General features: G+C 62.5%; 6 protein-coding genes across 6 annotated transcripts; 4 read left to right on the forward strand and 2 right to left on the reverse strand.

Moving 5' to 3' along the window:
• Positions 1 to 292: 292 nt before the first annotated feature.
• Positions 293 to 2,873, reverse strand: CHLRE_17g731100v5 (uncharacterized protein). Its single transcript, XM_001701457.2, has 3 exons — positions 2,374 to 2,873; positions 1,784 to 2,164; positions 293 to 1,597 (listed from the first exon to the last, which is right to left on the reverse strand). Exons 1-3 carry the CDS (start codon positions 2,768 to 2,770, stop codon positions 1,257 to 1,259), a joined length of 1,119 nt encoding a protein of 372 aa, XP_001701509.2. The 5' UTR covers positions 2,771 to 2,873; the 3' UTR covers positions 293 to 1,256.
• A 126-nt stretch (positions 2,874 to 2,999) lies between these two features.
• On the forward strand, positions 3,000 to 5,879 carry CHLRE_17g731150v5 (uncharacterized protein). Its single transcript, XM_001701487.2, has 6 exons — positions 3,000 to 3,179; positions 3,388 to 3,461; positions 3,753 to 3,918; positions 4,335 to 4,450; positions 4,794 to 4,854; positions 5,373 to 5,879. The coding sequence occupies exons 1-6, from the start codon at positions 3,105 to 3,107 to the stop codon at positions 5,412 to 5,414; spliced, it is 534 nt and encodes a 177-aa protein (XP_001701539.2). The 5' UTR covers positions 3,000 to 3,104; the 3' UTR covers positions 5,415 to 5,879.
• A 405-nt stretch (positions 5,880 to 6,284) lies between these two features.
• Positions 6,285 to 10,624, forward strand: CHLRE_17g731200v5 (uncharacterized protein). Its single transcript, XM_043072427.1, has 6 exons — positions 6,285 to 6,775; positions 7,112 to 7,631; positions 7,872 to 8,071; positions 8,208 to 8,330; positions 8,674 to 8,814; positions 9,082 to 10,624. The coding sequence occupies exons 1-6, from the start codon at positions 6,362 to 6,364 to the stop codon at positions 9,733 to 9,735; spliced, it is 2,052 nt and encodes a 683-aa protein (XP_042914886.1). The 5' UTR covers positions 6,285 to 6,361; the 3' UTR covers positions 9,736 to 10,624.
• Positions 10,625 to 10,663: 39 nt separating this feature from the next.
• Positions 10,664 to 13,979, reverse strand: CHLRE_17g731250v5 (uncharacterized protein). The gene is made up of 7 exons (XM_043072428.1): positions 13,665 to 13,979; positions 13,294 to 13,475; positions 12,889 to 13,000; positions 12,405 to 12,480; positions 12,038 to 12,158; positions 11,636 to 11,737; positions 10,664 to 11,399 (listed from the first exon to the last, which is right to left on the reverse strand). The coding sequence occupies exons 1-7, from the start codon at positions 13,822 to 13,824 to the stop codon at positions 11,250 to 11,252; spliced, it is 903 nt and encodes a 300-aa protein (XP_042914887.1). The 5' UTR covers positions 13,825 to 13,979; the 3' UTR covers positions 10,664 to 11,249.
• A 100-nt stretch (positions 13,980 to 14,079) lies between these two features.
• Positions 14,080 to 17,281, forward strand: CHLRE_17g731300v5 (uncharacterized protein). Its single transcript, XM_001701486.2, has 6 exons — positions 14,080 to 14,311; positions 14,387 to 14,464; positions 14,543 to 14,635; positions 14,765 to 14,979; positions 15,264 to 15,390; positions 15,740 to 17,281. Exons 1-6 carry the CDS (start codon positions 14,114 to 14,116, stop codon positions 15,797 to 15,799), a joined length of 771 nt encoding a protein of 256 aa, XP_001701538.1. The 5' UTR covers positions 14,080 to 14,113; the 3' UTR covers positions 15,800 to 17,281.
• A 131-nt stretch (positions 17,282 to 17,412) lies between these two features.
• Positions 17,413 to 21,442, forward strand: CHLRE_17g731350v5 (uncharacterized protein). The gene is made up of 11 exons (XM_001701485.2): positions 17,413 to 17,553; positions 17,772 to 17,916; positions 18,242 to 18,275; positions 18,435 to 18,476; positions 18,650 to 18,769; positions 18,968 to 19,020; positions 19,226 to 19,317; positions 19,459 to 19,531; positions 19,755 to 19,836; positions 20,098 to 20,188; positions 20,582 to 21,442. The coding sequence occupies exons 1-11, from the start codon at positions 17,459 to 17,461 to the stop codon at positions 20,724 to 20,726; spliced, it is 972 nt and encodes a 323-aa protein (XP_001701537.2). The 5' UTR covers positions 17,413 to 17,458; the 3' UTR covers positions 20,727 to 21,442.
• The last annotated feature ends 93 nt before the right edge of the window (positions 21,443 to 21,535 follow it).

The raw sequence follows: 21,535 nt of genomic DNA on the forward strand, positions 1-21,535 counted from the left end.
GCCCTCGCCCCCGGAGTCGCCATCGACAGCTGACGAGCAGTCGACCGTCCGCCCTCTGGCCCTAGCGAGTGGCCGTCGCCAAAGCGCCTTCAGCAACACCGCAACACCGGGCCAGGGCCGGTGTTGCGGGACTAGGGAGCCACCGCCTCCTGCACTTCAGCCCCCGGTGGCAGCCCTAGAGCAAAACATGGCTGGGGCGTGACATAGGGTCTCCTTCCCGCATCGACGAGTCCTGTTACACTGCCACCGTATCATGCTGGGGCAGGTGCATACCGTAGTTGCGTGTCACAGACTAGATATGTTGTTACATTGCGGTTCTTCTAGTTGCAGTCCGGGCTGTACCGCGGCTGCCCCTCTCTCGCACTCTCTCATATACCACTCTCGCCACCCTTGCAGGAAGCACGACGTGCCAGAGCGCGCTCGTTATTAACGTCACGCAACCCCTCTACTCACCCAACCACAACTCCGCGCACACAGTCACTAGTTTGCTAAGAATAATAGCGGCCAGTGTTCCTGCATTCCATTGTTCCTGGCCCTCCTACCATCGTAGTTATTGGCCAACAGCGGATGCCAATACCGGTGCCCCGGGCAGCGGCGAGCACACCATGCGCAAAACGATATCTGGCAACTGGCGTGCGATTTCCTGAGTCTGTTGCTCAAGTTGTGCATGCTCTCCAATAATCTGACGGTTTCACGACGCATACCCCTTGCGACATAAAATACAGCATCCCCTCGCGGGAAGAAGCGTGATCAACAACACAAAACAATAGCCTGACACGCAACAAGCAATGGCTCACCCAAACACGCTACAAACATCTTGTGCACCATTGTGTTCCATGTCTGGAGCAGAGGGCCGGTCCGCCACTTCGTCAGCCCCTAGCCAAACCACCGCGGTCTCAGCAGCCTCAGCAAACAGCCCGCAGGCGCCCGGCCCAACCAGGGCCTCCGCTGCAAGACCTGTGCCGCGCCAAAAGTGCAGCAACATTTCCTGCACCTCTTCCCGCTCCCGGTAGGTACAGTCGTCAATCTGCAGCGCCTCATCCCTGCTTATCTGAGTAGAACCTCCACACTAACCAGCGTAGCTCCCGGTACATGCCGTTCCATCACCGCCTCAGCTTCACTCCGGCACACAGTCAGGTCCACGGTCCACATCAAACACGACGTGATGTGGCGTGCTGTGCCATGCTGTGCCCGCGGCCGCAGAAGCCTTGAGCCCAGAGAAGCCAGCAAGCCAGCGCGTCGCCGCAGCACACCGCTCACCGGCGCGCAGCGCTTCCCGCCGCAGCGCCTCCCGCTTTGCTGGAAGCCCCGCTGCTGCTGCTGGCTCCGCTGCTGCTGGCGCCATGCCCACTGCTGCCCGCGTCTGCCGTCGAGCCGCACTGCCCAGCGCTAAGCCCCAGCAGGCCATGCCGGGCGGGGTGCCGGCTGCTGCTCGACATCCCGCCCCCCGCCATCGCCGGCTCCTGCATCTGGAGCTGCATCTGCAGCTGCATCTGCATGTCCGGCTCCTGGTCGAAGCTGTGCAGCGCGGTCGCCACCATGCGCTGCACGTAGGTGGACCACTGCTCCTCCGGGGACACGCCCTGGCACCACGCGCCTGCAAGTGAAGGTGGGGATGTATGGTAGAGAGAGCAAAACAAAGCGTCAGCGCTCGCGGATTGCAAGGCACACCGCGCCCCGACGGAGCGCTGGAGCTCCACCTGGTCCTACCCCGCCCAGCCTACCACTAACATCACCGCTCCGACACCCCCTCTTGTCCGCGCCGCCAGCCCCTAGGCCCCACCTGGCACGGGCTGCTGCGGCACCAGCGGCTGCAGGTTTAGCCCCGCCAGAAGCGGCGGGTTGGTCGCCATGGGCGGGTCACGTAGCAGCACGTTGTCCACGCAGTGCTCGTAGATGCGGCCGTGGCTGTCCAGGCGGTAGGTGGAGATGCCATCGAACGTGCCCTCCGCCTCCCACGGCACGCGCGGGATGCCGTGCACCGTCCACCGCATCTTGATAACGCTGTCCTCCGGCTGCCAGATGCGCTTCACGTCCACGTACAGCTTGTTGAAGAAGAGTTTGCCGTGGAACCGCAGCGACCAGAAGATCAGTTGGTAGTTCTTCATGCCCTTCACCGTGTTCCGAGGGTCCCGAAACACAATGTCCTCGCGGTAGATGGAGTCTGTGGTTATTCAGACGTGATGCAGGGCCAGAGGGGAGGTCAGCTTCTCGCAAAACACGCGCCATCCGCAGAATTGCTTAACGCTCGGGTCAGCGGGACTGTCGGAGCGTGCTCGCGTGTGCACCTGGTCCCCGCCCAAGATTAACCAGCTGTTCATCGGCCTCCCAAACATGCACACGCGCCGGGCAAGGTTACGGTGGCGCACTCACAGTTGAGCTCGCGCTGAAACAGCATCGGGATATCCTCGCGAAGGCTCCGGATTGCGTCGCCGACGTTGGCAAAGTAGTCTGGATCCTTCTCTCGGTCCTGGTTGCGTGTGCGCTGTGGCCGGTCGTCCACGGTGACGCCAAGGAGGAGAGGCTGGGCCACGTCCATCCCGTTTGTTGCGCAGTAGAGCCGCTCCAGCGTCACCCGAGTCCCAAAATCTGCCAGGCTGCTGGAGCTGGATGGTTCACACGGCTCATATCGTGAATCGCTGTGGCGCACGGCCTCGCCACCCGCATGCTTCACCGCGGAGGTGACGACGAGGCTGCGTGGACCGGAAACCACCGGAGCGCCTACACAGCGCCCTGACTGGGGCAGCGTGCTACTTCGCAGCCCCAGCATGGTAGGCATCCGTTTTTAGAGCTCAGCAACAAACTGGTTGGTGGTGGAAGGAATTACGAAAGAAGGAATAGTCGCAATGGCTCAAGTGAATGCTTACGGTTGCTTATGTTCGGGTTTCAAGCAGAGGCTCGTAGGTGCCTGGAGCCCCGGGTTTAGGGGCGGATGTGACACCATGCCTAGTCTGCACTCTGCAGTCTGCGTCCTGCTGGTCGGCCAAGCAATTCAATTCATTACATGTGTGATACAAATGAGGGGCCTATTGAGCGCGTTGTCGCTTCTTGCGTTCACTGTTGCTGCAAATGCCATCAAACTAAAGTTCCGCTATGAGGAGTGTATGCAGTATGACCTCAATATGTATGAGCCGTTCTATGGCAGCTTTGTAGCGCTTCCAGATTTGTACAGTCTACAAGTAAGCCTTCTAGACGAATTTGAGAGTCGCCTGCTCCAATCAGTCTCTGCTCGCTGCTGCACTTACCTCCAGAACAGCTTGCCTCGCCTTGGTATCTCTGCTAGCACTCGGAGGGCTGTGGCGATGATCTCTGAACGGGTTCGCTGTCAAATGGGTGGTGCGAGGCGACTGCTCAAGCAGCGGATTTGTGTTGATGTGTGCAACACAGGCGAAGTATGACCTCATCATCACCTCGCCAAGCGGCACGCGAGTGCACGAGACGGTTGGGGAGCCGGAGGCCAAGTGCGCTTGGGGCTGGTGCAGGGGTTGGCACTGCGTGTCAGGGTTGCGCAGCCACCGGCCACAGCGGCAGCGGCCCGCTGAGCCCGTGCACAGCTGACAGCTGGGGGTGGGGAGGCAGGTGCTACAACCAGGGCCGGGCGTGTTTCAGCAGACGCACCAAGCGGCAGCGACCGAGAGCGAACAGGGGCTGTGTCGTGTTGGCATCAGCCGGTTCTCCGCCCTTCCTGCCTCACACAAAGCCTTTCTCTCCCAATCACACACGCACGCACACACACGCACACACGGCCTCAGGTTCCACCTGGTGCCGTACGAGACGGGCAAGTACCGCTTCTGCCTGCGGCTGAACCAGGACAAGACGGGCAGCCGCTACGTGCTGTCGCGGGAGGTGCTGTGGGACCTGCATGTGGGCCACGCCGACACGCACTCCAACACCAACCTCAAAGAACACGACACGCAGGTGCGTCGTGTGTGAAGCTGGTGGCGCGGGGGGAGCGGCTGGGGCTGTTTGGGTGTGGCAACTATGGAGAAGGAAAGTGACGGGCCACAAATGAGGGGGGTCTGGCTGGGACATGCGATACTTACTGGTGAATGGGATTGGAGCACGGAGTAGGGTTAGCCAGCTCCAAGCGCACGCGGGGGCGGGGTGGATGGTCATGGCGGGGCCTCAAGCGGCGGGGGCAGCTATTAGCCAGCTGCTACCGCTCACGCCTCGGTCCGCCCGGGTTCGTACCAGTGCGTCGCTCCGCGCTGCCCCTTGTGGGCCTAACGGTTAACCTTCAATCCACTCTTCCCCTTCCCCTTCACCCTCCCTTACCCCTCCGCCTCCGTCTCTTCCTCCTCCGCCTCCGCCTCTGCCGCCGCCGCCGCCTGCAGTCGCTGTGGCACTACGTGCACCAGGTGGACGCCCAGCTGCAGCAGCTGCGCGCCACACAGCAGTACCTGTACTGGCGCGAGCGGCGGCACCGCATGACCGTGGAGTCTACGAACAGGTGCGTGTTTGCCTGTGTGTTTGCTAGGAGGCGTGTTCGCGCATGGAGGCCAGTAAAGCACAGAGAGAGCGCATGCGGTGGGCGCAACGTGTTTCAGGAGCGAGCGAGCGGCGAGGTGCACCCCGGCGCGACGACCGGCAGCATGCGCGTGACGGGCCACAAATGAGGCGATACAGTTGCGCCGAAAGCAGTGCACATCGCGTCACCGCGCACCAGCAGCCGCAGCTTTGCACAGCAGACGGTGGGCTCATTGGGCACTGCATGGTGCACGGCATCCTGCCCCCCGCCGCCCATCCTTTGCCGCCGCCGATGTAACACGCGCACACACTCATACGCGCTGCAGGCGCGTGCTGGTATACGCGCTGGTGCGCAACGGCGTGCTAGTGCTGGTCAGCATGATGCAGGTGGGTGGGTGGTGGGTGGGTGGTGGGTGGTGGGTGGTGGGTGGGTGGGTGGGTGGGTGGGTGGGTGGGTGGGTGGTTGGGTGGGTGGGTGGGTGGGTGGGTGGGTGGGTGGGTGGGTGGATGGTAGGGGTGCCACAGAGGGACAGTGGAATGATGGGTGGGCGGTTGGAAGGACGGGGGCGGGGACGGAGCAAGGAACAGGTCTGGCGTCGAGTGCGTTTCCAAGGGGTTGGGTATGTTGGGGGCGGTGACGCACTGGGCCGGCAGGTATTATGCAGCTCTGAACGGTGTAGGGCTGGTTGTTCTCAGGATCACAGAATGGGGGTTACCTGTCCGCAGGTGCGCACGAAGACAAGGCATGCGCCGGGTTGCCTCGGGTGCAACGCTCCGAAAGCACCGCTTGCATCGCATCGCCTTGACGCATTAGCATGCAGCGGTATCCTTCCTTGTTGCCTGTGTCGCTCAGCTCTTAACCACAACGTCCATATGTGTGATATGTGCTTCTGCTGCCCGCACAGGTCCTCTTCATCCGCCGGATGTTCTCCAAGCAGTTCCGCTGACGCGCTAACATGGAGCACCGGCAGCTTAAAGCTGCTTTAGATTGTTGTTGTGTGGGAGAGCGATGTTTGACTGCATGAGAGCTGCGTCTATGATGTACGGGGGTTGCGTGCGCACGGAGGCAGGGCCACATGGCAGGGCCGGCGTGTTGGCAGCGCGTGAAGTGCGTTTGGAGTCAAACAGTAGGTCTCTGGTACCGTGTCTGCGTTGCAGCGTGACCACTGACCAGCAGGGCGCGCTGGGGCATGCGCTATGACTGCGGGACGGCTGGTGGGAAAGCGTTTCACCGGCATGGATGGGGCGTCGTCTGGTACGTACAGACGTCCAACGTTTGACAGGTTGCAGGCAAGGGAGGATGGCTGCTGCGTGCAGGGCTGCAAGTCATAGACCGTGTTAAGGGCGGCCAGGCTGATGGAGCTAAGATGCTGACTCTGAAGTCTATGTAGCATGTGCAACTCCTCAGTAATCAAAGCCGGACTGCACTGTCCGCCCACTGCACCTAGCAGAAGCTGCCGACGGGCGGCCCTACGGGACTTCACCAACCTAACAGTTAACACTGTCCCATCGCACGCCGACGGGAGGCCCAGGCGCCCACAGCACTCAGCTGCCGGAGGCGAAGCAGGTCGTGGGCGCACCCAGGCAACCGCACGTAGTTGTTTGTCTATGTGGGAATGCTCAGCAAGGTAAGTATGGTCATCGTATTGCAGCTCCATTCCGGCAGCGCCCGCCGCGCCAGCTGCGGGGACGGCTGGGGCGAAAGCGCGGCACTGGCATGGGGCGCACGCATGGGGGGTGCGCGCCATGCGTACATTCACGCCCGGGCAAGTCATGCCTATTATATGTTCGACACAACATAACCTTATTAATATCAACGAAAACTTCAATTTAGTCTTCTTAAAACTTTTAGCGACCTTTGACCCCCGACTCCGAGACTTTTGCAATCGCGGCGATGCTGCTCCTTCGCGCGCACACCGTGCGGACGGCACCGCTGCGAAGTCTAAATGGCGAACGTTTTGTTTATGGACTCCCAGGCCGTGTGGTGTTCCTGCGGCGGAACGCCTCGGTCTCCAAACCCGATTCTGTCGAGACCCAGGGCAAGAACGACAAGGAAAGTCATTCAACCGATGTTCATGGCAGCCACGAGCACGCTCACGCACAAGGCGGTGACCACTGTAGCCACGGTCTTGGTCACGCACATGCTGAATCGCATCAGCATTCCGGCTCAGAGCACGGACACGGCCATGGCCACGGCGAGCATCACGGCGGTGTCGAGGGTGCGGTGCACCAGGTGCAGCACCGTGCGGCCGAGAAGTCAGCGTTCAAGTTCCTGGAGGCTGTCGCGGAGCGCCTTACCAGCAAGCAGGTGGATGGGTGCGTGTTACTTCCACTCGCCCAGGGCGTCACCGCCCATGGGTTGCTTGAAAGGGGTCGCGGTACAAGTGTGAATTGCTTGGTTCAGACTGGGACTTGGGGCCCGAAGGCGAACCCTAGTCTAGAGTGTTGCGCGCAGGGGTGTTGCGCGCAGCCTTGCCCCCGAAATGGGTCCGTTGACCGGAGCCACCGCACGGGGTGTGGCTCGCGCCCAACCCACGTCCCTGGACCGCCAATGTACGTGCGTCCTGACCGCACCCGCACCCACATTCCCTCATTCAACATTCCCGTAATCCCGTCTGACGCCTGGCGCTTCCTTTATAAACAGGTCATGCAGCACGTGGGAGGCAAGGTGCTGAGCCAGGCCGCTGAGAAGGCCACAGAGCGCGTGGCCGAGCGTGGCGCAGAGCGCCTTGCTCAACGTGTTGCAGAGCGCGCTGGCGAGAGGCTCGGCGAGCGCGTGGGGGAGCGTGTCGCCGAGCGCGCCGGGGAGCGCATGGCTGAGCGCCTGGGAGAGCGCATGGCAGAGCGCGTGGGCGAAAGGATGGCGGAGCGTGTCGGGGAGCGCGTCGCCGAGCGGGCTGGCGAGCGCCTGGCTGAGAGGGTCGGCGAGCGAGTGGCGGAGCGTGTGGGCGAGCGCATGGCAGAGCGTGTTGGGGAGCGCGTCGCCGAGCGGGCCGGCGAGCGGCTCGCAGAGCGCGTTGGTGAGCGCATGGCGGAGCGTGCCGGAGAGCGCCTGGCGGAGCGCGTAAGCGTGTCGGCTGCTGGCAAGCTGGGAGAGCGCGTGGGAGAGCGCGTGGCAGAGCGCGTCGCCGGGCAGGCAGGAGAGCGCGCGGCGGAGCGCATCGGTGAGTTGGCCATAAGTGGATGCTGTGTAGGTCTGGGTGTTCATGGCACATGCCAACCTTGGGCTGCGGTGTCCTGAAAAACATTTACGTGTCACTTGATCACCATACGGCCATCTGGGTCGCGCGCGTTTCATGCACGGCCTCTGCTGCCACCTTGCTTCTTACTCCTCGCACTGTGCCGCGCACGCCCCCGCATCTTTCCAAACCCCGCACCTCCGCATCTCCCATCCTGTGTAACAGGCGAGCGCACCCTGACGCGCGGCCGCTTCCACGCCGGCGGTCATGGCGTCGAGCTGCTGGCGGGCCGTGTGGTTGAGCCCTCGGCCGCGCGCGCGCTGGAGCACGGCACTGCCGCCGCCGCGGGCCATGGCGCAGTGGCGGCGGCGGCGCACGGCGGCGAACGCAGTGGCCTGGGCCTACTGGACAAGCTGCTGCAGAAGGTAGGTAGGGGCCAGGGGGAGATGGAGATGCTTTAGGCTGCGCCGCAGGGCCTTGAGCGAGGCTTTTGTTGCGACGCCTCGGGCAAATTACCTAAGGGTACACCCGGTCGGTGACGTGCTTCCCCGCATTCCGCAGGTGCTGGGTAGCAAGCTTGGCCGGCGGCTGCTGACGCCGGCGCTGCTGGGCCGCGTCGGGCGCGGAGCCATGGTGGCGCTGCCGGCGGTGGGGGCGCTGTTCGTGGCGCACCTGGCGCACCAGGTGCGGACCGGGGCTCGTAAGAGCGAGTGCCGCATGGGCGGCTGTGGCGCTGTACGTGCCCATGGGGCGCGTGCGGTTGCTTATGGGTCCTCGCTTTGTTGTGTGTGACGTGCTGTCATGCACATGGGCCTGCAATGCCCTGTAGTCGTCTTCCACAGGCGCATGTCCGCATTGTCTCTGGGCTAATCCGTCCGCCGACCTTGCGTTCTGCACACATCCTCACCTGCGGCGCCCTGGCCCTCACGGATTTCAGCAATTTGCAGTGCAGCCCTGCGCATTTTGGCTTTCAAGTTGGGTTTGGTCCTAGTCGCGCCCGCTCCCATCCGCAACCGCACCCATGCAGGACTATGAGCGCATGATGGAGGAGCGCGAGAACAACCACCTGGCCGCCTTCGTGGGCTTCGCGGTGGCGTTCGCCTTCGACGTGCTGGACGTGCTTGCGCACATTGTGGTGGTGGTGGGCCTGCTACACCAACACTTCCACGTGAGCAGGCCGATTGACAAGCAGTGAGGGTTGCGTGAACCAAACCGGCAGTGGGGAATGTGGGAGTGTACTCATTTGTTGCTCTGCGTCAGGGCTTGCGCCCTGCGGTAAGGAACGGGATCGCGCATAGTGCGGCGCATAGCATGCATCCGCCCTCGTGCACCCTGCTTTGTGGGGTTGTGCTGGTCGGTGTCTCCCCGCCCTGCAATCTCCTGGCACTTTCACCCATACGTATGTCCATACTTGTGTCCATGCATGCATGCGCAGGTGGGGCTACACGTGCCGCACAGCGTGCTGCACAGCGTGGAGAGCGCCGGCATCGCCATCGCCATCATCTCCACCGTGGCCGCGGCCACCGCCGAGATCCTGGCCATGCGCCGTGGCATGCGGCTAGCCCAGGAGGCCGCCACCGCCGCCGCCACCGCCTCCGTTGACTTGACCGCGACCGCCGAGGCTCGCGGGCCCGGCAAGACCGGCGTGCTGGCTGCCTCGCAGCCGGGCATGCTGCAGGCGAGCTGGCACGGCGGCGCGTCCGGCGCGGAGGCGCACCAGCACGGACATGCCGAGGCAGCCGGCGGCGAGGCGGCGGCTTTGTCGGGCGAGCACGCGGCGCGGCTGGCGGGCAGTGCGGTGAAGGCGGCTGCCATTGCAGCGCACATCCGTGCCAGCGGCAAGGTGGGTGCGGCGTCGGCGGCGGTGCGCGGCGGGCCGCTGGCGGCTTCCTTCCAGCAGGGCGCCGGCCTGCCGGTCAGCAGCGGCAGCAACGGAAGCGGCGGCGTGCGCTCGTTTGTCACGTCGGCGCGGCTGGATGCGGTGGCGGCGGCGGCCGCGGCGGCGGCGGCGTCTGTTGCAGCTAGCATCTCGTCTGGCAACAGCGGCATTGCGGCCGGCCCCCGCGTCATGTCTAGCACTTGGCACTGAGCCCCATCGCTCTGTGCAGCTGACCTGACACTTCACACCACAACCGCATAGCTAGCGAGCAATTTGAGACGGTGCACTACGGCGGGAGTTACGGGGGCGGTTGGCTAGGACGGTGATTGCTTGGGCTTGGAGGCAGCCGTGGTTCAATGGACAATCACAAATATGCAGGACTAGTGACATCTCTGCATGACACGTGAGACAACCCTGGCGTGAGCCAGACTTGATGTCGGCTACATTTATACATCGGAGGCACGGTAGGTCTATGGGTGGGGGTGGGGGCGGCACGGTCGCGTGGCCGTGGCCTTGGGCTGAGGGGTTGCCAAATACCCAATAGCTTGCTGAATAATAGCAATGTGCTGCTGCACACTGATTCCTGAAGAGTACGTCTACCGTAACTTTTTAAGAAGCTTTTTTGGAGGAATGGGGAGTGGCAACAGTGACCTGTCAAATACGAGCATGTGCGCGAGCCCCCATTTGAGCATCCGTATGCATATTATTTTGTCGTGCGTTGGCCTGTGCATTGCGGGGCATATGGCGCGCACAGGCATGTGGACGAATAGGACTAGAGTACACCCCGGTAGTGGCGCCCTACCGGACGCTAGTAGGCTGGTATGGATGGGTTGGGGCCTGAGAGTTATGACGGGTCCTACATGGCAGTAGGCTGATAGTACTAGTGAATGTGAGGCAAGCGCTGGTCAAGGTTTGGTGCCGATAGTGCCCCTGTGACGTATGTGGCTCCTCACGCCAAGCGGAGCTGCCTTGCTCCGAGAACTGCGGCAGCAGGTCCATCTTGTGACCACGGGGATTCCAATCACGCCGTCCGGCCTGGGTTGTTGTTCGCTTTACTGGTTGCGGCAGCAGGTCCGTCTTTTAACCATGCAATACACGAGTGGCTATGCTCCGGCGCGAGATTGCCATGGGGACAAAAAGACAATAGTCTGCTACACGGGCGATCGCAATTTCCCACGACATGGATTCCGCATTTCCACTAGCGCCAGCGGTCGGGGCGGCGGCCTCGCCGCGGCCCGCGGGTGAGCCCCCTGCTTGCCCGCGATCTCACGTCCTACAATGCCTGATTTATCACACATACAGCTTACAATGCCCCCTGGTAAGACGAGCACAACTTATGCCGGCGTGCCTGGCTGCGTGCCACCCGCATGGTAAGGCCTTGCCGGCTGCCTGCCCTTCACCTGACTACATCGTGTAGCTGAGTTGCGTCAGATGCGTGTGCGCTCGCGCCAAGCAGCAACCCTTCGCACGCCAAGCAGCAACGCAGAAAAACGCAGCCTACCTAACAACCCCGCGGGACGCGTCGGGTTTCGCCTGCCCCCACGTGCACACAACCTAGCCGCGCACCTGCGCCCATTCGCTGCACTCCTCCGCCTTGCGCCCTGCCCCCGCCCTCAATCTGCCACCCCACGGTACCGCACTCCCCCTCCCCGGGCGGCATCGCCCACAGGCCACACACAACACAACCACACGCCTCGAAACCACACACCTCACAGCCACGCGCCTCACTGCGCCGGCAGCCGCTGCGATGTGGCGTTGCGCTGCTGCGTCTGCCGCTGCTTCTCTGCCGCCGCCGTCGCCACCGCCTGCGCCGCCAGAACCGGGTCCTCCGCCAGCAGCTGCGGCCGCAGCCGCTGCCACAGATTCGTCTTCTTCTGCGCCACGCAATAATTACGAACCAGGACATGCACCAGTTAGTCCTCATCCTACACGAACGTACAGCCTTATCCTACACGAATTTACAGTTTTGTCGCGACGTCGCGGTGAAGCCCCGAGGGCCGGAGCAAGCCCGGTGGCAGGCGCGTGACAAGCAGCAGCTCACACGGCGTCAAGACGACTCACTACTGCGCCGACCAGTCCTATCAAACACAAGCACGCCCAAAGCACTGACCTGCTTGTACTGTTTGTGGAAGTTGAAGCGCAGGCGGTTCACGGAGTCATCTTTCACGGGGTCGGACGGGCGCAGCCCCTCACGGTAGCGGTCCGAGATGCCCTGTGACAGATGGGTCAACGCACGACCATAAAGAAGCACGCAAGCCGACAGCGTGGGTGTGCAAACTTGAGCCAGAAACGAGCCCTCACGCCGCATGGCGCGCCGGGCAGCATCGGCCGCAGCCCCAAGACACGCCATCCACACACACACTCGCATTCTACTCCACTCCTGCCCCTGCCCCTGCCCGTCCCTTGCCCGCCGCTTTTACCAACGCTGCTGCCGCCGCCGGCCGCCGCCGCCGGCCACCCCCGCCCGCCGCCACCATCCACAACACATGCACATACACACGTGCACACCCACCACGGACGTGTAAATGTCCTGCAGGCCCAGCTTGCTGATGACGTAGGCGTACGACTCGAAGTCCGCCCGCCGCAGCCACGTCAGCATCCGCCGCCGCTGATTCATCATGATCTCCAGCTCGCTGTGTAAGGCGGGGGGTAGCCGTCCATGAAGGCCTTGGTGGATTGTTTTCAAGTTTTAGTTCTGAGAGATCGCGGCATTTGTGGCCTACGCCCTCCGCACACTACATGCGGCATACTGCGCCCTGCTCCCTGGTCGCTCTGGCCAACACCCGGCTCCTCACCTCCTTCCCACCGCCTCCCACACAGACACACATACACGCACACAGCCACGTGTTCGCCAAATTGCGAAGTACGTCCGAACTCACCGCATGGGCCGCAGCTCCTTGCGGTTGGCATCAAAGTGCTTGACCAGCTCCCGAACCCGGTGAGTCCACACCGCCACTGCCCGCGGCACGGCAATCAACCACGGGAGCAGAGGGTAGGTGGATAACGGCAGCACACCTAGCCAGTCGCAAACGTCAGATATCGCACATCGACATGCGCAGGCAAGGCGCGCATGTGATACAGAGCAATCCTGCTTAAGGCACGTTCTCCCTTGGCCGTGCTCATGACCAGAGTGCATGGCAGGGGTGAAGCACAGCTGTGGGACCACGCCCTGCGGCTGCTGTGTAGCCCCGGGCGTGCCCGTGCTCGAGTTCACCGGCGGTACTACAGGGGAGTGAGAGCGCACAAAGGCGCACAAAGGCACAGCGCATCGAACGTTGTGCGTGGCCCCGCGCAACTCTCACGCGCGCGGGTGCTCCTATTGGGTCTCCATGGGATCAGCAATGTGGGCGGCGGTGCTCTCACCCATTACTTGAGGCGAGCCGGTGTCGGCCGGGTGGCGCTGAAACTCGCGGATGAGCGCCTGCCTCTCGTACCGCCGCCGCTCGCCCTTCCCCAGCACGTCTGAAGACAGCAGCTGTTTGCGGGAGTGGGCGAAGACGCGGCGTCGCGGGTAAGGGGTGGAGAGCTCAACCGAGTGCCGAGCGAATCGTGGGAAGATTGACCGCACACATAAGTACGGTTAGCAACAGGCTCCGCAGGCTCAGATAGGTTGTGGCATAAGTGTGCAGGCACGTGCAAAGCAATGCGTGCCGTTGTGAAGCCGGCAGCCTGCCTGCCCTGCCATGATCCAGGATACTCTTCACGACAGCACGTACCCGACTCATCCTGAGGCCCACACGCCTGATCGTGACGCCTGATGCTACACACCTTTTCTACGAGGTCCGGCTTGCTGTCCCCCGAGGGACCCGCGATGTCAGCGCTGCTGCTTCCGGCCGACGCACCCGCGGCGGTGCTAGGGCTGGGTTCTACGAATGGCGCCGATGTGGACACGGCCTCCGTAGCCCCAGCAGCCCCGCCGGAGCTGCTACTTGTTGATAGCAGAAGCGCACCTATGTAGGACGGGGCAACAGACCGTTGTGATGGAGTAATTGGTTCATGCCTGCATGGACTGGGACGCATGGTGCGGCGTACGAGCAACGTGCGGGTGGGGGTTGCTAGCGCAAGTGCCCAACTTCCCGTACTCCCGTAGGCTCCCGGTATATTGCTCCCCTGGCCCTTTCGCACATTTGACTGCTTACCACAGGGTGTGACCCATGCTAGCCGCCACGGGTGTAGCGCCGAGAGAACCGCCATGGGCAGCGCAGCTGTGGTGGTGGCCGGCCAAGGCTGCCGTGCCGCGCAGGCTGCCGAAGCCCCGAGTTCTATTAGGCCGAGCCGGCTCAATAGCCGCCCCGCCATATCGATGACCACAGGAAGCTTCACGAACTAATACTTGACTGTCTGTATGCTTATTGCGCCAAGCTATGAGCCTGTCAGGAGCGTGTGTCGTTGATGATGCCTTGCACCGGGTATCCGCTTTTGAGCGGCTTCGTGATAGTCAAGAGCGCTGATACGAATCGGTAATGTGAACTGTATGAGAGCGGCATGATCGACATGCCGAAATTTTCAGACTGCATGTGGGGCCTCATGCAGGAGCGGGACACGAAGCACAGACCGTGCCCCTGTCCACAGTCAAACTTTAGACAGGATGGCGAGCCCAGCAGCAGCAACTGCCGCTGGCACGGCGGCCGTGGAGGTCGCTGCTCAGCAAATAGCGAACTCGGTGCTACACAATCGATTCTTGGTGGGCCTGTTCAAGTCGCTCGGCGTGATCCTGGCGTCGGAAATTGGAGATAAGACCTTCTTCATCGCGGCCATCATGGCAATGCGCAACCCACGCATGACAGTGAGTCCAGCACCAGCATGCGCGCAGCCCTAGGGCAACAGCCGCGGTTAAACGTTGCTTGCCATTATCACGCAGGTGTTCGCTGGTGCTATGGGAGCTCTGGCTGTCATGACCGTGCTCTCAGCAGCGCTCGGCTGGGCGGCGCCAAACCTGGTGCGTGGGGCAGCGGGAAGCGCGCCATCTCGCCATCAACACGTCGTCGCTGAACTCACTTGCGTTCTGTGTGCACAGATTTCCAAGACGTACACGCACTATGCGGCGGTGGCGCTGTTCTTCTTCTTCGGCCTCAAGTCGCTCTACGACGCCTTCCTGAAGAAGGACGACGTGAGTGCCTGTCAAGCTCGGGTTTCCCAGACCACCCCCAGCCGCTGCCCCCCTCTACCCCTACAAGCCCACCAGCAGCCACATTACCCAACAGAAACCCTACCCTGTTTGCCAATTCGGTGTTCGTAGAACGAGGAGTCCGAGCTGGAGCAGGTGGAGCACGAGCTGAGCGACCTGAACAAGAAGAACGCCAGCACGGGCAAGGACATGAAGGACCTGGAGAAGAAGAAGACCAACTTCATGGTCACGCTGCTGGGCATGATCTTCTCCCAAATCTTCCTGAAGTCCTTCACGCTCACCTTCCTGGCGGAGTGGGGCGATCGCAGCCAGATAGCCACGATCGGGTGCGTGGCGGAATGACAGGGCCCGCGGGTCCCCCGCGTGTGCAGGTCGGGGGATTGGCGTAGGGAAGAGGGGAGCACAAGCTCACGCTCAATGCGCCGTGGGGCGTGCACATGGGGTCACACGGGAAACAACCCGAACAACACACCAGTGCGCGTTGACAGCCTCCGTAGTCCGGCTCCATCCAGCTTCACCCATTCTGCCACTGTGCCATTCACCGCGTGACCACAGCATCCATGCTCTCTGTTTGCCCCTGCTGCGGTCACCATTTTGTCTCTGCCCGCAGGCTAGCAGCCTCGGAGGATGTGTTCGGTGTCACCATCGGTGGCATCCTGGGCCACGGCGTATGTACGGGCGCTGCCGTGCTGGGCGGACGCCACCTGGCCACACACATCAACGAGCAGAGCGTGGCGGTGAGGCGGGCAACTTTTGCGGGAACTGCTGGTTTTGGGTCTTGCCATTCCTTCTGGGCAGGGGCGCGGCTGCCGGGCTGGAGCGTGGGGCATGTGAGGGGATAAAAGACACCTGAGGGTGACTGGGGTCTGCCGCATTGGCTCTGGCGAAGGTGGCGAGCGGGCAGGGAATGTAGTAGATGGGGCTTGCCAGGCTAAGGGCGTACAGGCTAGGCCGCTGCGCAGTTGCCTTCTTGGCAGCGTGACGGATGCGGACTGTGCGCTAACTTGGGTGTGCAGTACTGCGCCGCAGTGGCCCGTAGGCGACCGAACACTCGACACTTGCCGCGTTGTCCTTGCTGCCGTGCAGGTCTTCGGTGGCGTCATGTTCCTGCTCTTTGGCGCGCATGCGCTGTGGACGGGGCCGTAATCAGGAGGCTGCACACATGAAGCCAGTTGGCGTGCCTGCGGGAAGCAGCCACAATGGCGTTAGGCCGTGGTGTGTTTCCTGCTTCTGGGCAGGAGTATGAGGTGGAGAGGTCTTAGAGTTGGCGTTCGGTATGCTGGTGCGCGAGCAGCAGCAGCAGCTAGCAGCTGCGTGGTGTCAAGCGCGGCGTGCCGCAGCCGCGTGAAGGGTTCAGCTCTTTCATGAGGCAGCGTGGCCCGGTCTTGGAGCGGCGACAGCGGCGGCGTATGCTCCCGAATGGAGCCGGAGGGCATGGCGCTTCTGCGCCGCGTACTGCAGTTGCGCGCAAGCGGGTTGTGAGGCCGCACAGCTCCGCTGCAACCGGGGCATTGCTGATCGGGGATTGCCGGCTGCTGGCACCGCTGCCAGTGATCTGGAGCTCGTGCGGCGACGGCGGGCGCACGGATTAGCCCAACTCCCAGGGCCAGCGACGGCGCCCGCCAGCTTGTGGTCAGCGGAGCTCAGTGCGGCGGGCATGCGGCGGCCGGTCAGGTGCCGCTGGCGTGCGTGTGCCAGCAGCTGCGTGGCGTCACGTGCTTGCAGGGCTAAGGCAGCGTGCATGTGTCAGCAGGTGTGGGGCGGAGAAGGACGGGGTCGGGCAGCTGGCGTAACTTGCGGCTGCGTGAGCTGTTGCTGCGAGCAACAAGTGCGTGCCTACAGCGCAGCGCGTGGGCTAGGATAAGTGCGTTGGCGTTGGCGGCTGGCGAATAAATGGGACTGCATCGGATGCCAGATGGCTCGTGGGAGGGCAGGAGGTGAGGTTGAGAGCGGAAGCCGGGGCGGAGTCGGTGTGGCGGATGCGTGTGTGACACTATGTTGGCTATGACACGGCACTCCGTACGGCTGTCGTATGGCTCGGTGGTCGTGGCTCGGTTATATTTTTGCGCTCGTGCACGGCGTTCAAATGGCTGAAGAGCCGGGCGTCCATGCAAAACTCCTCTGCTGGCCTTGTCAAAGCCCAATCCGCGGTGGCACTGTGGCACGTCGGACGTCTTCGGAGGCTCGATACCGTATGCACGGTAACGAAGTGCTTGCTAGTGAATGCGAATGCAAGACGCCGTCGCGAGCTCCAGGCTAGCAATAAACAGCACGAAAGAAGTTAGTGTCAGCGGCAATGCGGTTACTTGTTACCTTCGAGACGAGACACCGGTGCGCGCTCCACGCTGCTCCGCCTTCGGCATGCCAAACGGAGTCCGAGTGTCGTGGAGACTGCTGCCGCTTGCAGGGGCGGACGCGTTCCAGCTCGCAACTAGGCTGCTGCCATTCGCCGCGACAACGCGAAACCCACAAAATGCACGGTACACAGACCTCGGCCCACACGGGCGCATAGGGCCGCCGCAACAGTGGAGGACCGGGCGAGTCAGCGAGTTGCAGTGGGGTTGATGGCCAAGAGGAAGAGCGTGATGGCCAAGAAGAGGCCACGGCCACGATACCGTAAATGGCGAGCGGCCATGAATCTCCGGGAGGGGGACAAGGGTCAAGGCAGGGGTGAAGGCGAGGGCAGCCGGCCGGTGTGTGCGCCTGGATCGCTGCCGACGTCACTCGTAGCCAAAGCCAACTCGAGCCACATTATGCATCTGACGCGCGGTATTTGTGCATTTACAGCCAATTGCCACAGCAGCGATGCTACAGTCGACCCGCTGCGCAACACCCACAACCCCTCACGCCGTTAGTGCCACGCGCGCTGCGCGCATCGTTCCTCGTGCATTCTTCTCAAGGTATTCACATAACCAATGCGAACAGTTCTTGCGTCATCGGCTTCCTCGGTTGGATGCCAACTTGCACTCGCAACGTTGCACAGTGCGTAATGCATCGATTGTGCCATAAGTGGGATGAGACATAAGCCATGCGTCTACTCGGTCGGAGCTAGCAGAGCTTAGCGCAAACCGTGCGGCCACGCCTACCTGCTGCTGCACCTGTGACTATTGACCCGCAGACTGGGCAGTGTCCTCTCTGCGCTGCGCCCGAGCCAAGCCGGCATGGCGCTCGCGACTGAGAAGTGGTGGGATGCCAACACGGTCGCGGTGGTGACGGGCTCTAACAAGGGCATTGGCTTTGAGGCCGCGCGCATGTTGGCAGAGGTGAGGACTGAGGAGAGGCGGGCGCGGGGCGCCGGGCGCGGACACGCACGACCGCAGGGCATGAGCGCAATGGTAGTGAGACGACCCGGGTGCAAATAACAGGGCGTGGTGTGATTGATGGAACTGGTAGCTGGTTGTAGGCAGGCTCCAGGTTCAGCAAGTAGGCTGCCCCCGGTGGATGGCCTTGCCAAGCAACATGAGTATTGCTGTCAATGGGCTATACTGCTAGAACCGGTGTTGCGAATGTCTGGCTGCTGCGCCTTTTGCCATCCACTCATTACCCTGCTACCCTGCTCCCTTACGCGCGCCCGACTCCAAACCGCAGCAAGGCTTGACTGTGGTGCTTACGTCCCGCGACAGTGAGTCGGTAGCGATGTGTTTTGGGGGCGCGGCGCGAGAGGCTGGGGCGCTTGCTATGCTGAACGGCAAGATATGGGGCCGTCTGTCCGCCTGCATAATGTCTGGCTAACGACTGACCAAGCCGACTGACGTAAGCACGCTCCCCGCATGGCGCGCAGTTGAGCAAGGCAAGGCGGCCGTGGCCAAGATCAAGGAGGCAGGTGAGCGGCGCACACAACGGCACTGCAAACGCCAGTGTCCGTACCGCCCTCTCCAGCATGCCCACCATTGCATTGTCAAGTGTCAACGCGTACCAGGACTAGGAGAATTGGCTTCCGGCAGGCAGTTCAACCCACCCATTCATTGATCCGCGTCCCGCCCGGCTCCCGCACAGCCCCTGGTGCCCGTGTGCTGCTGCGCCAGCTGGACCTCGCCAACGCCGCCTCCGTGGACTCGTTCGCGACCTGGCTGGAGCAGGAGACGGGCGGCCTGACCATCCTCATCAACAACGCCGGTGAGAGCAGTGAGAGGGGGGGGGGGCTCGAGAGTGTCGGTGGCGTGGGCTGTCTGGGGATCATCGTGCATGCGGGTAGGCGGGAAACCGTGGGCCGGGGGAGTAGGCAGCACGAGGAAAGAGCGGCGCGTGGCCTTTGTGAGATGTGGTGTGTGCGTTTAGTCATGCGCCTCGTGTGTTTGCGCATTGCGCCCGCAGGCTTTGCGTACAAGGGAAACATCTTCGGAGCTGATGAGGCCCAGACCACAATTGTGAGCTTGTTGCCGACGTACCTGTGGAGTCACATTGCGTGTGTGCGGGATGCACCATACACTTACTTGTCGCTGAAACAGTTGCTATGGGTTTTGGGGCAGCGCGCCCTTCACGCCTAAGTTTGCCCTCATTTCTACCTTCTGTTGACCTTTTGTGCGTGCCTACCGTTTGGCATTCCAACACCTGCAATTACTCGCCATGCAGAATATCAACTTTGCGGGCACGCGGCACCTGACTGAGAAGCTGGTGCCGCTGCTGCAAGGCCCCTGTCCCCGCATCATCAACGTATCTTCCCGGTGAGGCCATGGTGCTCACATATCACCTGCAAAGCTGTTGGCCGAACAACAAACAGCATATGTGCTGGTCCTCAGCGCACACGCCGCGCTCCGCACGCGCGCGACGCACCACACACAATGCGCAACGCACGGTCCACGCAGGGCGGGTCTGCGCTCCATTGTCAAAGACAAGGAGCTGCTCGGCCGCCTCACCGCCGCCACGTCACCCGACCAGGTGGGTGTGTGCCGATGTATGTAGCTGGGGCGTGGGAATGCAGCAGCGAAGGGAAGTACAGGCAAGGCCCCACCAAGCGGAGTGCAACGGGCAAACGTGTTGTGCTTTCCCCCTTTCACGCTGCCTCGCTGTTTTGTCCCTCTATTACGCTCTCGCCGACGGCTTACGTTAGCACTGCCGGACCTTGCTCAATCGTGTGTGTTGCATACGACTCTTGACGCAGCTGGCCGCAATGGCGGATGAGTTCGTTGCGGGCATCCGGGACGGCACGTACGGCAAGCAGGGCTGGCCCGGATCCATGTACGGTGAGTGTACGGCGGGCGGCGGCAGGCGGCGGCGGCCGGCGCTGTCCAGGCAGGATTCTGTAATGCGGGCACTTCTTGTTCCTGACAACTTCGAAGGGCCTTTTCCCGTCGTTACAGATTCCTTGCCTCAGCCGCCTCACCACCCCCGCCTGCCGGCGCACTTCGCCCGGCTGATAAGTCACAGTCACCGCACGTGTGCAGCGCGCCACGATCATGCACCACTATCATGTGCACGCGCGGCTGGCCCACCATGCATCACAGGCACCTCCAAGCTGCTCGTGTCGCTGTGGACGGCGCAGCTGGCGGCGCAGCTGCAGGGGCGCCACGTCATGGTCAATGCCATGTGCCCGGGGTGAGCGCAGCTGGCGGGGGGGGGGAGAGAGGGGCGGAGGGGCCGGACGAGGGATGCGGGTCCCACTGCATGGCGAGTAGGACGAGGGCAGAGGCGGATGGGTGCGACGTTGTGAAGACTGCATGCCAATGACCAGATGGGTGGGTTGGTGGGCGGCCAGGGAAGGGGCCAGACGGGGAACGAAGGACCAACGGAAGGAATATACGGTAGTGGCTATACAAACAGGGACTCAAGAACACACGCTCAGGGCACACCCTCTCCTCCCTCGTGCATCCTCCTTCAGAGACACACACATACACACATGCTCGCGCACGTGCGCGCGGACGGTGTCGATGCCCTTCCCTTTTGCTTTCCTGACCCACGCATGCCAACGCTCATGGCGATGGTGTGCAGGTGGTGCCGCACCGACATGAGCAGCCAGAGGGGCACCAAGTCGGCGGCGGAGGGCGCGGACACGGCGGTGTGGCTGGCGCTGCGCAGCCCGAAAGACTTCGTCACGGGCGGCTTCTGGGGCGAGCGCAGCAGCATCAGCTGGTGATGCCGGGATGCAGAGGTGGGGATGATGCAGGGGGTGCTGGAGTCAGGTGGTTGTGGCTGCTTCTGTGTGTGATGGGGCCGGAGGCGGAGGCGGGGCTGGCGGCGGAGCCAGTGGTACTGCGGACGCGTATTTTGTTGTGCGTTGACGTCGGCACATTGAGGTTGCTCGGACAAGCGAGGTGCGTGGCTATGCATGCGTGAGTTTTTGTGGGTCCAGGGTTGCGTGGACGCGCGTGGATGGGCTTTGGGTGCCTACCGAGCCCGACTGGGGGACGGGGCCGGCAAGGGCAGGCGACCTGCACGTGGGGCACACATGCTTGCTGCGGTTACGACCCTGGCACAATGGTGGTTACTGTATGGCAAGTTGGCAATGCGGCAGGCGTGAACCAGCGCATATGTAAGTATGTAACTGGAGAGTGCAGTGTCGGGCGATTGAGGTCTAGGCCGCTGCGGACATGGGACGGACCTGGGTTGGGAGAGGCAGTGAGCCGAGAGCGGGCCCAATCATAAGGCATGGAAGCGATGGTAGCAAACGCCGCCGCCCTGCAGCGCTGCCGCCATGCCGCCCAGCCGACAGATATTGCAAACGAGCTTCAAGCAATGGACTTTCAAGTATTCGGGGCTTCGGGCTAGGTCAGACGCCCCTGTAGGCGGCGCTGAGTGGCTTGTGGCTTCCTCGACCCAGACTTCCCCGATGCCATGTAACCCCACACCCGTTACGGTCGGACATGTATCATACTGGGGGCGTCGTGACAGCCAGGACAATGTTTGCACATCGCCCGGCAATGTCGGCGTACACAAGTGCAGCGC

Source organism: Chlamydomonas reinhardtii, chromosome 17, assembly GCF_000002595.2.
Source record: "Chlamydomonas reinhardtii strain CC-503 cw92 mt+ chromosome 17, whole genome shotgun sequence".
NCBI classification, from domain to species: Eukaryota; Viridiplantae; Chlorophyta; class Chlorophyceae; order Chlamydomonadales; family Chlamydomonadaceae; genus Chlamydomonas; species Chlamydomonas reinhardtii.